This window comes from Symsagittifera roscoffensis, chromosome 5 (assembly GCF_963678635.1).
Source record: "Symsagittifera roscoffensis chromosome 5, txSymRosc1.1, whole genome shotgun sequence".
Taxonomy (NCBI): domain Eukaryota; kingdom Metazoa; phylum Xenacoelomorpha; order Acoela; family Convolutidae; genus Symsagittifera; species Symsagittifera roscoffensis.
Genome location: NC_087066.1, coordinates 45,908,614 through 45,924,523, shown reverse-complemented (window position 1 = coordinate 45,924,523; position 15,910 = coordinate 45,908,614). Strand labels below are relative to the sequence as shown.

Below are 15,910 nucleotides of genomic sequence, written 5' to 3'. Positions count from 1 at the left end.
CCCCCTCAGCAACCAAATAAATTATAACCCACTCTTCCCCATCCCCATAATAACAAATTCAGTGTTTGAGGGCTATGATTTTTCGTTTTTAGCTGGGAGGGGGCTATTATGGGAAAGAGCTCGGAAAACCGTTACTGTCTTAAGTGATCAAGAAGCGTTCTGCTGCAAATTACATCGTATTTTTTGAACTGTCTTAAGACTTCTAAAACATTTCAAACAAATAAAAATGTCTCTATTTTTCATTTTTGCTACCACCATACTCATCAATCACAGCGTTTTGCATATTTTTATACATGTTCAATTTTTTACGTGCATGTTTGCATTTTTGCATGACAAAATTAAATTTCCAAATATGGAAACTTAATAACCTCTATTTTTTTTTCAAAAAATCCATTTCCTGCACAAACGAATCTTCGTAGAAACTTAGAACTCAGTTTAAAAATTTTTCTATTTTTCTTTATTTCGTACGAAAAGGAAATAAATAATTGGCCTTGTAAGAAGGTGTCTTTTTTTGTTTTTTTAGAAAACATGCCAGGATGGGTCAGAAAGAGAGGGAGCAGTCAGGTGGAGCCAGACCCCGGACCACCACACCACGTGACCTCAGATCGCCACAAGAAGGCGACCAGCAGCAGCAGAACAAACCAAAAACAGGACAGAGCTCCACGTCGGCAAAGGGGGTGAAGTTTGCAGAACAGATGGAAGAGGAAAAGGATGAAGAAAACGATCAGAGAGGTGAAACAGCCGAAAACGAGGAGAGCCCAGAGAGTCAAACTGGTCCAGCTGATCCTCTGGAATCCGAAAACCCAGAGGAAAATTCAACTGCTGAAGTTGATGGCACAACCCAAGAGGAGTCAAACGTAGAAGGAAGCAATATACCGGACGAAGGAAAAGAAACTGGAAGCCCGAAACCCGACGAAAACCAACCGGATGGGGGAATAATGGAGGTTGACGGAGGGACAGAGGAACGACAGACAGAGGAGCCTCCCGGAGATTCACAGGGAGATGAGGCTGAAAACACCGCGCCGGAAACTTCAGTTCCAGCGGAATAGACGGTCATAATTATACTATAAGACAGTTGCCAATTCTATCAATTGAAATTTCAAAATCTATCAACCTTCTTATACTTTTGCGATATTGCCTCATTATTCAAATCTAGCTTCTAATTGGAAAGCTTTCTTGCTATACCGAAAACAAGCAAAAACATTAGTCTTGTTCACCATCGTATATGCCATAAAAGTGACTATGTTCTCCGCTAGTCAGTCGAAGGCGCGTTATAATGCTCGGATCACCTCCATACTAGAAAAATTTAACCATAAACTGTCATGGGACATAGAAGTTGCAACTTTTAGTTTTCAAGTCATGAAATCAACTTAAATTTTTTCACGTGCAGGCCGTTTTCTTTTAAACTACTGAAGATTCACGTTTGAAAATTTTTCATATAATGGATGAAAATTTTTATCAGATTAAAACCAAAAAAAAACCTTGAAAAGTTGTTTAGCTTTGAAAACAACATTTTTTAACGGTTTTATTCTGACAAACAATTCAATATGTTAAATCTTCATCTGTGAACAGGGGCGGATCTAGGATTTTCTCGAGGAGAGGGGGCCAATTTTAAAAAGTTTTGTCGACCTTTTTTTTAGGCCGACCAATTTGATTTTTCAAGCTCTCCCAATGGACTAAAAACTTCCTGTTTTGGCCAAAATTTTGAAAAAACAGGCCAAGAAAAAGCATTTCGAACCATTTGTGGACAATTTTGATCGAAGAATCGCATTTTTTCGGCGCGCGCTTCCCCCTCAAAATTAGGGTATATTGGCTCCGAAGGCGCTTTTATAAAAACTTTAGGGACCGTCACCAAAAATGGATACTCAAAATATTACCAAGGGAGGACCCTTTGGGTCGGCAGGGGTCGAATCCTTGAGGGAGGGGGGAGGGCGTCCGCCTCCCCCAACCCCGCTTCTCCACATCCCCCCCCCCCCCAAATCCGCCCCTGACTGTGAATGACGGAGAAACTTTGTTCGGTTGAACCTTGACACGTTTTAGACGAAACTTTTTTTTAGACAAAATCTTTAAAAGACCGTATTACATTTTGTTTCAAAGCGCTGTTTGTCCATTTAGTTTTAGGGCATTAGAGAATTGCTCTTAGTGTCAAAAAATCCTTGTAAACGGTAAAGAAACATAGATTTCCCAATGTATTAGAGTTTTTTAAATGGTTTGTCTCATAAGCAGTTTCATCTAAAATATGTAGAAGTTACAACTGTGAAATTTCAATTATTGCAGTGAAAACGACAAGAATGTGATAAAAGTTTGGCTCGTTTAATGACTTTCAAACTTTTTTCTAATCTTTATGTCTCTTGAGTGTCTAATATCAAAAGTGGAGCCTATGGAAACATCTTAGTCACACTGTTTTCATACTTAAGAAATTTTGTGACTAACTTTTTCAGATAAACTTCAATTGTTTCGTCAAAAGACAAAAGTTGTTAAAATAAGGCAATAAAGTTTATATTAGGTTAAATAATGGCAGCTACAGCCCGAGTTCTATGGGAATTGTATGAAATTATTTTGTTCAAAATTAACACATTTTTTTTGGTGAGAAGCAAACGTCAACAAACAATCGGCGAGGAAAATTAATTATGGCAGAGGTCAAGTGATGGTTTGTACGGTTGCTTCTGCGACCAAAATTTTGAAAAAAATTGTACTCTAAGATCTGTGTAACTATTTTTTATATATATTTTGATTTCCTCGCAAAAGAAAAAATCAAACCTATGAGGATAATTAAAATTATTGGAGTCGAAAAATTTTTGAGGTCAACACTTGAATTCAAAAAAAACACTTATCTCTAAAAAAATTCCAATTGGAAATTTACATGAAGAATTTTTTTGAAGAAGGTAACTTTTTTTTGTGAGAGGCAAATAACACTCATGTTTTGAATCCTGAAGAGAAGTATACGAACTGGGTGGGTTTCAGATATGAAGAGTGTTTTTGAGAAAAAAAACAGAATAGAGCATCCCGCCTATAAATTTTTCGGATTATTTTCTCTGTTGAGAGGCCGGTATGTTTTGGGAGTTGTGATTAGCTAATATTTTAAATACAGATTTTTTTACAATAAAAGCAATTGCTAGTCATGCAATTTAGTAGCATGTAGAAAATCACTGTCATATATTTTCATAATATGAAGAAAAAGCTATTCGTTTCAGTTTCATACAATTTTCTAGACGTTTGCGAAGAAATATTTGCGTTAACAAAAAGTGATAATTAATATGAGTAGATCATGTTTATTTCCACGGGATTTACAAAAAAACATGACAGTTTGGTCGGCATTTAGTGTGCATAGAAAAAAAATCTCCACAAAAATTTCATTCAAATAAAAGCTCCGATTAATTGAAAATCCAATCAAGTTGCATACATCTGGCTTCTACAGTGCTGATTTAAATTAACCGGACAAAACGAACAAGTTTCGAAATTTCTAACGCGTATTTCTCCATTTGGGTTACGATTAGACAAAAGGTGAAGAGAACAAAATCATAATTTCATCAGAATTAATAGAAAGCAATTTTTTCTCCGAAATTATCAACCAAATTTTTAGCCTATAAATAGGTGAATTTGGCTTTTTTTAATTAATCAAGAATTACGCTGGAACTATTTTGTAAATAGATGAGAAATTCATTTTACAAGAAGCCTTTTACACAGCCCAACAAATTTCTAGAAAGATTACATTTCCAAATTTGTTAAAAACTAAGGGAAAAAATCGTGTTGAATTAATAGCAATCAATTTGGAGTTTCTCAAAAAATAGATAAAGAAAAAAAGATAGATTTGAATCCTTATAGTCTTAATTCATGAGAGTTTCTCCAATTTTGAAATGAATTAGGACTAAATTGATTTTGCAATCAAATTCGATTGATTTTTTTTTTGTTTTTGAAATGAGACCAGTTTTAATCTACCGTTGAGGATACCATTTTTGCAGGTGGGGTGATTAGTTCCATTTCAAATTCTTATCATACTCATCAATTCAAGTTGTCTGAAAATCAAGATAAGTATAACAAAACATTTTCAAGCATTAATAGGACTAACATTAGTTGAATAAAATTATCTGTTATAGTTGCTAAAGTCGACTGTTCGGATTTTGCTTTTGATTTTTGGTAAACGACACTGGTTGATCAAAAACGCTACTCATACAATTTTTATATATTAGAAATTGCTAATCATACCAATTTGATGCAATTCAAAGATTGCATTAGTACAAAAAGTTGCATGAAATGTCTATGATTACTGATATAGGAATGATATGACTAACGTTTTTCCATAAGCCGAAAAAAATTGTGCAATTAATTTTTTCTGTGAAACGGGTTGATTTACTCATAACCTTGATTTACTCAATTTTAGAGTTGCCAAAGGTTGGACGCCTCGCAATTCCAATGCATAAGAAGCGAGCTTAAACGTTTTATTCAATTGGCATAGTGAAAGTACCAAGCTAATAACTTTTGGCAAAATTTAAAAAAATTGATGCAATAAGGCGTTTATCAAAATAACATAAACATGCCTGGATGCGGTAGAAACGACTTGCGGTGGATGCGGTAGGTAGAAACGACTTGGATGCAAATTTTTAAGAAAAAGAGCTTTTTGCTCTATTTCAACTGAACTTATGTTGTTTTTAGTTATTGTGTATGTGTTTGTTCGTTTCTCTTTTTTCCTATTTGCTCTATTTCAATTTTCGTTTTTGCTCTATTTCAACTGAAATTATGTTGTTTTTCGTTTTTGTGTATGTGTTTGTTCGTTTCTCTTTCCTACTTGTAGGAAATGAAATCGTTCTTGTTTTGATTCATTTGTTTTGATTCATTCTTCTTTCGTTCATTTTGGTTTTTTGGATGAATTCACGACGACTCTAACTTAGTTGAATGGTTTGGAAATTTATTTATAGTTTTGTTAATGAAAAGGGTTTAAGTTTTGTGTTAACGCTAGTTTGATGGGAAAATATTACGATGTGATGAATCATTACATTTTAAGTTTTTTTTTCTTTTGTTTCTCATATGCGGTTTTTCCAATTCTGACATCAAAATTAGGCAGCTTAAGGTAATCTTCAGAAGTCAAAGCATGAGCCTAATTACAAATGAAAAGTAGCTGCTGGCTCGAGAGATCTTAAGGTCGTCAACATCCTCGCGGAGCCCTGAATGTTTTCCTTAGGCGTTACTATGCTAGTTTTTTGGCATGTCTAGTTTTTTTCATCTAGCGCTATTTTCCTTACGCACCAACGCGCTCCGCCATTAGGCTCCGTGAAAGTATCTTTTTTTGTCCAAGTGGTCAAATACCAAGTGAGTAGGCCATATCAAGCGAGGTCTCCAGCATCCTTAGGAGGTATTCAGTTTTGATGAAGTCTTCTGGTTGCACTTTTTTTCGTTTGTCGAAGTAGGGGTGGAACATTATGTTTTAGTAGAAGACGCCAAAAGCAACCGATCCTCTCCTTCGCCAAATTTCGAGACTTCGAGGTTAATTTTTTAGTCGCTTGGGCACTGAAAGCCGCGCGGGATTTTTGGATAATTGGACTCCCAAAAATAAATTTGTTTGTCATCAACGGAAGGCTGTTCGCAAGATCGCTGTTGACATTTGTTAAGGATTGTTGAATTAAAAGATCTTCACTTTCTGCTTTCTTCTCTGAGATTTCGAGAGTGGCATGAAAATCCATGATTCAGAAGGAAAACTTGTTTAAGCATCTTATGAGTATCTTCAAAACATCTGCAAAGCCAGGAGCAGATATAGGGTTCTTTGTCTAATTAAAGTTTAAATCCTGTTCGTAACTTACCCGAACGACAGGGGCTCTGAAGGCAGCTGCTTGTTGGCTTCGGTCAAATATGTCTCAAGGCTCACAATTATACATTGTGGTGAGCCTTGGCGTGGTGAGGATAGCTGTCACGCATCTGCCTTTTGTCGAGCTTTCTGTCGTTTCCAAACGCATCGCAAATTGAGTAAAGCCAGTAAACAAGCAAATATAATGCTTGGTTGTTGATGAATTTCAGCAATGCAAAAAATCTAATGTAGTTAATGCGACCTTTTTGGTCCAGATAATGAGTCTCGTTTGGATCATCAAAGGAAGTTGGAGGAAAACTCTTGGACGTTTTTTTTTTGGAATTACTGGCAAAAGAAACAATAATTGCGCATTTTCTTCAAGGCATGGCCCAGACTAATCAGGAAAAAGTTCTGTTGAAGGTAAATGCAAATAGTTTCACATAATTTGTGCATGGCAATCACAATAGTTTTTTCGACCAAATGTGGCACAGATATTTTTTTGGGTTGGAAATGATGGGTTTTTTTAAAGCACCGGAGAGCTGAAAGTTTTGAAGACACTTTCTTGTCTTCAATTTAGTTTTCTCTATGAACGGCAAGAATTGTTAAAGAACGTCGAAAAATTCTTAGTTTTTTCCTTCCTACAAATGTGTAAGTGTCTCGAAAAAAGTTCTTTTTGAAATTTCAAAGACAAAAAGAAAATGCCGAATATCAAAAATATTGCGTTTCGTGGAGTTAGTGCAATTGTTGTTACTGTAAATAGTTTAAACCAGTATCAAAAAAGCAAGAATTTGATGAGTGTAATTTGAAGTTGACAAACTATGCTTCATTAGATGAGGCTTCAAATCATAGAGGTTCAAAACGCAGATGAAAACCCGGAGACAGAAGCTAAAGATTATCAACATCTGAACCATTCGTCGCATGTTCAGCCTGATTAATTTTTTCTGAGATTTTGGCATGTTCTTTAAGCCTAAATATCGCCATGTTCTATCAGTTCAATAGAAAACACAGCTGAGCTGATGTTTCAAGAACCTTCAGGCCGGCTGATTGCTTTGGCGTTTTATTTTGGTTGTTTTCGATGAAGCTTTGCAAATATAAGAGTAGCTGAATAATACTGAAAAAATTTTGCCGTTAATCAGGGATACCACCATAATTTGTATCCGATTTCCAACTCTCGCGAAATCCTGATTCACGCTAGCATCAGTATTTGTTGAAAGGAAAAATTGAGACTTTCATCTATGCAAAGTTGAAGGATATTCCTGACCACAGTTATCTTGAAGGCATCGTTTTTCTATCTTGCAGTCGTTCAACTTGAGGCTAAACAGACACCTGAAACACAGTCGTGAGTGTTTAAACGTTGTCCAAATGCTTATCCGGAGAAAAACGTTTTCTTCTTCTGGATTATATCCCAATTAAAGATTAAAGTCTACATTTATTTGTCGGCGGTTAGATTTCACCGGCATAAAAGGCCTTCGATCAGCAGAATTGCCATGAAATGGGTCACTTTTAGTTTGATCTGTTTTAGGAAAGACATTTCTTTGTTGTCGTGTCAATAATTGTGAGGGTAAATAGAAAAGTTTTTGCAGGCTTCCGAAGATTGTTTCAGTCAGTTCAGAAAATCAACTAAACTAGCTTTTTCCATCACACAATGCCTTTTCCATTATCCCTCCTAGTACGCATATCATATACCCCCATTTCATCAGAACATTAAAAGGAAAATAAACTTCCTGATTCTGGTGAAGTTTTTTGATCCCAGATTTTAATTGTTATCATTATTTGAAGACTGTAATTGAGCTTGCGGAGGAAGGTCGAAAATCTTGCTGAAGACAAAAAGTCGCGTAGATGTGGACACTCGAAGTTTTGAGTGATTTTATATAAGCAGCTATAAAAGAGTTTGGATAACCAAACCTGCGGGTGAGTTCTGCTGTAGCCTGGTCGTAATGGCTTGAGTTTCAAGTTGAGTTTGAACCTAAACGGACCTGTATTGAAGTTTTTCAAGCTATAAGCAGATGACGAGCTTTCTTGTTTCTTGTTTATATGACGAGCTAGTGAACTTGGGTGGTTAAACTACAGTGCTGATTTAAATTAACCGGACAAAACGAACATAACTTGAATTTTCAAACGCGTTTTTCTCAAATATGGTTAAGATTAGACAAAAAGTTAAGAGAACAAAAGTTGCTTAGAATTTCACCAGAATTAATATGGTGCCATTTTTTCTCCGAAATTCTTAACAAAAATTTTACCCCAAAAATGGGTCAATTTGGCTTTTTTCAATTAATCAAGAATTACGCTGAAACTACTTTGTTAATTGATACAAAAATTATATCACATGAAGCCTCTTACGCAGCTCAACAAGATCAACAAGGGTTGAATCTCCAAAAACCAGTATAAGAGAAAAAATTTTCACTTGATAGTCAATAAATGTGATTTTTACTATATAAAACCCAGAATCTCTGTTAAAAAATAAATTTTAAACAATTAGCGCAAATTTTTGGAGATTTAACCCTTGTTAAACTTTGTTGAACTGCGTAAGAGGCTTCCTGTGATATAATTTTTGTATCAATTAACAAAGTAGTTTCAGCGTAATTCTTGATTAATTGAAAAAAGCCAAATTGACCCATTTTTGGGGTAAAATTTTTGTTAAGAATTTCGGAGAAAAAATGGCACCATATTAATTCTGGTGAAATTCTAAGCAACTTTTGTTCTCTTTCTTTTTTGTCTAATCTTAACCATATTTGAGAAAAACGTGTTTGAAAATTCAAGTTTTGTTCGTTTTGTCCGGATAATTTAAATCAGCACTGTAGTTTGATGTTCAGTTCATCAGCTGTGGTCCGTCGATGACAATATCAATTAAATGTGGTGGTTGATAAGGGCCGAGTATGGGTTCTTGTTCAAACCTGAATTGTACTAACCTTCATTGTTTTGTGGAAGCGCAGTGAACGCTCTTGAGAAATTGTTTTTGTTTCAGGCCATCTGAATTGTTGTTAAGCCTCTGCACCAAGAAAGGAAGATATGAAGATGATTGATTTGCAAGTGGAGAGTTATTGATGAATTTTCATCGAAAGACGGGTTTCATTTTGAAACGACGTGCAATTTGGTGGAATTTGGTGCAATAAAGAGTAATTCCGCTCATTACTAGAAATTTCCGCTCTTGTTGTTGCAGTTGTAGACCAGCTTGTTGTCATCTGCGTTTTGGGGTAACAAAAGCTATGATGTCTTTTCCAGCTGGGAGAACTAAACTGCGATTGGATGATGCATCGTTATTGAGTCAAAAGTTCTGGTGATTTTCAAATAGTCTATATGTTTCGCATTATCCATTGCGCAAAGTAGTAGTACGTTCCAAACAATCGTTGATTTCTTTCGAAGAAAAAATGCGTTGTTTCAAAACTCTGTGATCAGAATACCAATTTATTCAGTATTAAATAAATTCAAAAATTAATTGAGGGAAGAGCAACTAGAAAGGCAGTGTCTTAGGGGGTACAAGGAAAACTAGTGAGCACTGGTTATTTTTGAAGTGAATGAGCCGTCGAAAAACAAGAATTAGAACTATTGAGAAGCAGAGTTTGCTCTGACAAGAAAATGCTAGAGACTACTAGCAAGGCAATAAAATAGTTTGGGTGACCAAATTTCTGAGAGGAACGTTTTTTCTGTCCAACAATTAAGAAAAGCTAGAGATGACTATACAGTTACAAAAAGCTGGATGGAATCAGACTTGAAGATAAAAGTTTGCTAAAGAAGAAACGAGGAGTACTAGAGACAACTAGCACTCGGAAAAGAATGGAACGTAACTAACTTTGACGATGAAAATATGTTCTAACGAACAAGCGCTGAGTGCTAGAGACGACTGGCTGTTAGCTAAAAAAACTGGTTTGAACCAATTTTCAAGGTACATGTAAAAGTGTCCTGTGTCCAACAAACGAGAAAAGGTGGAGACGACTAGCAAGTTGAAAACAAACTAAGCGGAACCAACTTTGAAGCTTCTTCTAAATGGAACTGTAATGTTTAAATTATGCGAAAACGTTTCTTTGTTAAAATGAAAAAGTTCAAGGTTTTTGTATAAAAAGTTAAAAGTTTTCAGCGCTGAAAATGGAGAATCTATTAGCTAGTAAAGGGGAAAATAAGTGAGCAAAAACTCGTGGAAGATGTCTTATCTTTCGTCGTTTATTTTTCACCTATCCCGAATAGTTTTTTTTTTGCAAAAAGAAGTGAATGTTCTTATTTTTTACACCAAAATGGTCCAGGAGCGCTTAATTGTACAATAAAACACACGAAACAAAGAAAAACAATATTTACCCCTGCAGTGTTTTTTGATTACTGTTTTCAACTGATTACTGTTTTTGGGATGTGCAGTCACAGCTACTAAAGACATCATTTAAGAATCGTCAATGTAGAAGGAAGTTTTTCATAGTTTTTAAATGAAGAAGAAGCTTCTTCGATCAATCTAGCTCGATGTGAAGGATCTAATATTTGTAAAGAAGACAACAAACGAGATAAATTCAACCTTGAAATGGTCTAGCCTGTGTCTCACCTCTTCAATTAGACCTTGACTTGAAAGTAGGTAGCCGCCTGGTTGGGGGCAAAACTGACCCGAACCTGTGAAGAGGTCGCCCTAATTCTTCCCCGTAGTTGCCTTTGTTAGTTTTCCTTTTTGCTTCGTATTCATTGCTCCCTGTTTGACTCTCAGCTCCAGTGGATGCTGCGCACTCTCCGGAAACCAGAAAACAGATAAAAAAGTTGCGAATTATGAAATTTATCTACATGTTTTGCTGGTGTAACACTGCTAGAGGCTGGATACTCTCGGTGTTTGATAATACAATTTATGAATAATAAATTCTATGCAAATAGCCTGAACAGTTGTTTCAACTATCGGTTTTTGTAAGTATTTTTCTTTTGCGCTTTTGTTTTGTTACATGGCTAGGGGGAAATTTTTTTGTTACATGGCTAGGGTATTTTTCTTTTGCGCTTTTGTTTTGTTACATGGCTAGGGGGAAATTTTTTTGTTACATGGCTTGGGGGAAATTCAAGTGTAGGTCAATTAAGGGGAGTGGAGTGGAGGGCAGTTGTTGCTGTTGATATATCAATTTAGTCAAGTGATCAAAGTTTCATCTGTTCCATTGAATGTTTCGCGTATTACAGAAAATCACATTCAGAGAAACCATCCCCCGAGAATGAAATTAATCAAAAGCAATTGAACCGCAAGCAAAGTTGAAAGTATATCAGGGCAAAATTCTGATTGTTCTGTTTGTCTTTTATATCGTTATAAATCTTTTTAATTAACAAAATTTTGATAAAACAAAAAATTTGAACCTTTTAGTTTTTCCTCCCAACAGCCGTAATAAAGTAACTTATCATAATTTGTTAAAACAAGAGTCGTAAGAGTCGTCTATGTTATGACCAAATAGTTTTTCTCATATAAATTTGGAACAGTTTCGATGGCGGGATAACTCACATAGCATAAGCAATTCGTGTTACGCTTTCAGCATCATACATTATACATTCATACATGATAGCTTCAAATCGCAGATAAGTTTTTACAGAGCATTATAAAAAATTACATTTTCCAACCTTAAAAAATTCGTCAAAAAATGTTGGTCAATTTTCTTTTTTAATGCGAAGTATGGTAGTAAGGTAGTATAGTAATAGTTTATCGCAAATGAGAAAGTCATGAAGCCGAATTCGGTCTGAATAAAGATTTTACTCCATGCATTTATATTCCTTGTCAGAAACTGTTTAAGGAACAATATAGTTCCTGTAAAAATCCATTACTTGGAAAAAATTGTGGTGTAAGATTTTTAATTAGGTTACAAGTCTTGAAGCAAGATTCTTAATTTAAGACAAAGTCTGATGATATTTTCTGGAGAAAATGTAATTTGAGATGAGAAAAAAAAGTATGGAACAGGTTACTAATTTTCGTATATGAGTACTTTATAGCTTATGTTAGTCTTTTATGAAGTCTATAATGGATGCCAGAAACTGTAAATTTCCACAAATTTGAATCATGAGTTTCTCAAGAAAGAAATCATTTTTAGTAAATTATTTTGTCATACTAGAAATCATGCTAGTTAATTGTTTTTTAATTGAATAATTGGGAAAAAGACAAAACATTCTTTTCAGATGCTTGTTCGAATTATTCAATTATAGGTTCACTATAAAAATTTTACATGGCCTGTAGATTGTAGAAATATAAAAGGAAAGGAGAAGACTTTGATTTCTTCTGAACTGCAGCTCGAAACACAATTCTGTTTAAATTAATACAAAAACCTTCTAAGGTTTTAAATTTTTGCTAATATGATGTTGAGATAATTTTTCATTTTATGTTTCGACTTCCACTAAAAGTCGAGTTCTTAAACTTTGCTGGTTTCTCTAGTTAAAACTTTCAGAAGTCTAAAACAGACCCAAAAAAATTGCTTAGCTTTCAAGTAAACTGAAAATTAGGCAGATGAACACTGAAATTTTTTAAATAGAAAACAATCAAACGTTTTTAATTTAATCTTGTATTTAAAAAACGATGTCTTAGACACTTCGATTTTCAAGGGTAGTGGCAAAATAATTGTGCTCGGGACTGTTGAATTTCTCCAGACAAGTTTTGGTGTTCTAACCTGCAAATTTCTTATGCCCTTTGAAAAGTATTGATGCCCTGAGCACAAATTCAAAAAAATGTACTTTGTGATCAATTATTTGTGAAATCATAAGAATGTAAAAGTAGCCAATTTGACCAAATTGTTATCAAAAACGAGCGGATCAAAAAGTTCTATAACGCATGCAGGGCAACATAATCCGGCTTAAAAATTGTTCCATAATTATTTGAGGCAGGCCTTTTAGTCTATTTATTACGTTGTTATAAGCAAAATACATCATTTTATGTAGCATGTGGAGTATCAATTTTCCAAAAAAATTAGAAGTTAAATGTTGAAAAAGACTAAAAAAGACTTCTTGAAATATAAGTTGCAACTATTTGTCAAAAATCCCAGTGTTTAGGTCAAAAACTTCCTGAAAATAGGTGGCCGCCTGGTCGGCACGAACTTGACACAAAACTATGAAGAGTTCGTTGCCACAATAATGATGTGACAATCTATTAATCTTTAAGGTTTATTTCCATAGTTTCCTATAATTGTTTTCCCACAAACACAAATCAAAATTAGGCAGCTACGAATTACCAACAAACATCAATGCATGAGCACTCTCCACAGGAAAAACTACGGCTGGCTAGAGAAGAGAATTCAATATTAGGATATGTTACGGTCCTTAACACGATATTGGTTCAAATTAATCGAAATATTGGAGTTTTTTTCAGACTTCGAGAGATAAATCAAAATTCATTCAACCGCGAATAATCAGTAAATCTACAGGAGAGAAATACTATTTTTTTTAGTCTCCGAGAGTATACTGTCAAAGCTGAGAACGGAGAAATAATTGCTTTTTGCACAACAAATTCTCAAAAAAAAAACTTATCGACTGTTAACCAATACTTCGGTGCAGCCATTGGTTTTGAAAATGCTGATCGAGAAATACTGGCAGCAATTAACAACAGACACATCTTCAAATATCAGTGATCTTAATTTTTTTAAATTAACTGGGTCGGCTAATAACAAGTGAAAGCAAAAGCATTCTTTGTTATGATGAAAGTGTTGACTTCTTGCATACTTCTTCCCCATAGTTGCCTTGTTTATTATTCCTCTTTTGTTCCATATTTTTGGTTCTTTTTTGCCTCTCGAATCCAGCTGAAAAATTGGTTCAATCGTCTGTTTTGTTTTCAGTAATTTATTCAAACCACTAATTTAATTATTCGAAGCTTGCGCAAGTTATTCCATGTGCTCCAAAATTGCTTAAGTTTTTTTTATTCGACTTTCGTAACGAAAGTAACGGAATATTGGAACTCGGAGTGGGTTTTTTTCTTCAGATAATTTCCGACTTTTTTGACGGAATTTATTCATATCATTCAAACGCTACTGTTGCGCTGAGCTTAAATTTGAAATACTATTTCACCTGCGATCATTTTTGGTGAAGTTATGGGGGCTTAGAGATTGCCATTTTGGACAATTTGGCACAATTAACGTGCGATATATTTCGCGCTATTAACCTGTAAGCGGAGATTTAATCCTTCTCAGAAATTGTTCAAAATTGTTGAGGAAGCTTATTTGCCAGAATTGATTGGTTACTAAAAGCCAGATTGATAAGCTAAAAACTTTGAAATTTTCAGTTTTTTCCCCAACAGCCAACTTAACGTAACCTAATATAGTTTGTTAAAACGAGAGTCGCAAGAGATATATTATGACGATACAGCTCGCCTCATATCAATTTGGAGCAATTTTGATGTCGGACTAACTCGTTTCTCGCCTAGCATAAGCAATTCGCGTTGCGCTGTCAGCAGTATGCATTATAACTTCATACATGATAGCTTCAAATCGCAGATAATTTTTTACAGAGCATTGAGAAAAACGACATTTTTCAACCTCAGGACATTCGTCAAAAAGTGTTGCAGGTCAATTATCTTTTTTAATGTGAAGTATGGTAGTTTGGTAGTGTAGTAATAATTTATCGCAAAAAGGAAAATTATTTTAGTGCACTTTTATCAAATTAAACAACGTGTTTCCTGAAGAAGGGTGCCATGGCAAACTCAGATAATGATTTATTACGTGATAATGCACCTCCGATTGGTTGAATAGATTGCTTTTTAATTACTGCTAATTTGTGTGCTCAAAAAGTACCAATGGCAAAACTTGGCATAGAATCAGCTTCAAGAGATAAAATGGAAATCGAAAACTAAATTAAAATGCTGATAGTAAAATTTCAGAACAAGTAAATAGCGTTCTCGGGTCTTAGTAGCATTCATATTTTAAGTAACATTGTCAAAAATTGTTTAAGGAACAGTAGAGTTCCTGTAAAAATCCATCACTCGAAAAAATTTTGGTGTAAGATTTTTAATTAGACTACAAATCTTGATGAAAGACTCTAAATTAAAAATGAATTCTGATGAGATTTTCAGGGGAAAATGTACTTTGAGATGAGAAAATTAGTCTATTATGTTATTTTTTGTTCGTCTATTATGAAATCTATCATAGATGCTAGAAAATGTAAAGTTCCGAAATGTTTGAATCATGAGTTTCTCAAGAAAATAATAATATTTTTAGTGCTAATTATTATTTTTTAATTGAACAATGTGGAAAAGAGCCAAAATAGTCTTTTCAGATGTTTATTCGAATGATAAAATTATGGGTTCACTTTAAATATCTTTCATAGTTTGTAGATTGTAGAAACATATAAGGAAGTTACATGACTTTGATTTCTTTTGAACTGCAACTCGAAATACAATTCTTACAAGAATATTTCAAAATGCTTCTAGGGTTTTAAATTCTTGCTGATATGATCTTGACATAATTTGTTCTATTATGTTTGGATTTCCACTAAAAGTCGAGTTCTTAAAATTTGCTGGTTTCTCCACTTAAATTTTTCTAAAACAGACCCGAAATAATTGCTTAGCTTTCAACTAAGACTGACATTAAGTCGAAAACAGACCCGAGATAATTGCTTAGCTTTCAACTAAGACTGACCATAAGGCAAAAAGAACATTCAAATTTTTTTCTGAAGAGAAAACACTCAAACGTTCAAAAAACGATCTCTTAGACACTTAGATTTTCAAAGGTAATGACAAAATATTTGAGCTTGGGATTGTTTCAATTTCTCCAGATATTTTTTTACGTTTTAACCTGCAATTTTTTTATTCCATCTGAAAAGTTTTGATGCCCTGAGCAAAAATTGGAAAAGATGTAATTTGTGATCAGTTTTTTTTCTGAAGAACATAAAAATAGCCAATTTGGCCAGTTTGGTACAATAAACGAGCGGATCAGAAAGTTCTATAACGCATGCGCGGCAACATAATAAGGCTCAGAAATTGTTCCAGGCTGAGGTGAGACATGCTTTTTAGTCTATTTATTACGTTGTCTTTAGCAAATTACATCCTTTTAGGTAGAACGTGGAATATCAGTTTTGAAAAAAAATCAAAATTGGAAGATAAATTTTGAAAAAAGACTCGAATCAGTAAGGTGGGCGGATGAACGCGTGAAGCGAGACTTTACCAATAGGTCTTTCTTTTTGCATTTTGACGACATCCATTTTTGGTCGATCAACTTCAAA

The 15,910-nt window shown here is 34.4% G+C and overlaps 2 protein-coding genes across 2 annotated transcripts in view; one reads left to right on the top strand and one right to left on the bottom strand.

Moving 5' to 3' along the window:
* Positions 1-1,234, top strand: part of LOC134846439 (cilia- and flagella-associated protein 58-like) — a 46,616-nt gene extending 45,382 nt beyond the window's left edge. Inside the window, exon 20 of the mRNA XM_063863793.1 lies at positions 524-1,234. Within this exon, the coding sequence (XP_063719863.1) occupies positions 524-1,049 (526 nt within the window). The 3' untranslated portion in view covers positions 1,050-1,234. The remainder of the gene's footprint in view (positions 1-523) is intronic.
* LOC134846440 (uncharacterized) overlaps positions 1-15,910 on the bottom strand; it is a 331,689-nt gene that overhangs the window by 135,588 nt on the left and 180,191 nt on the right. The window lies entirely within an intron of this gene.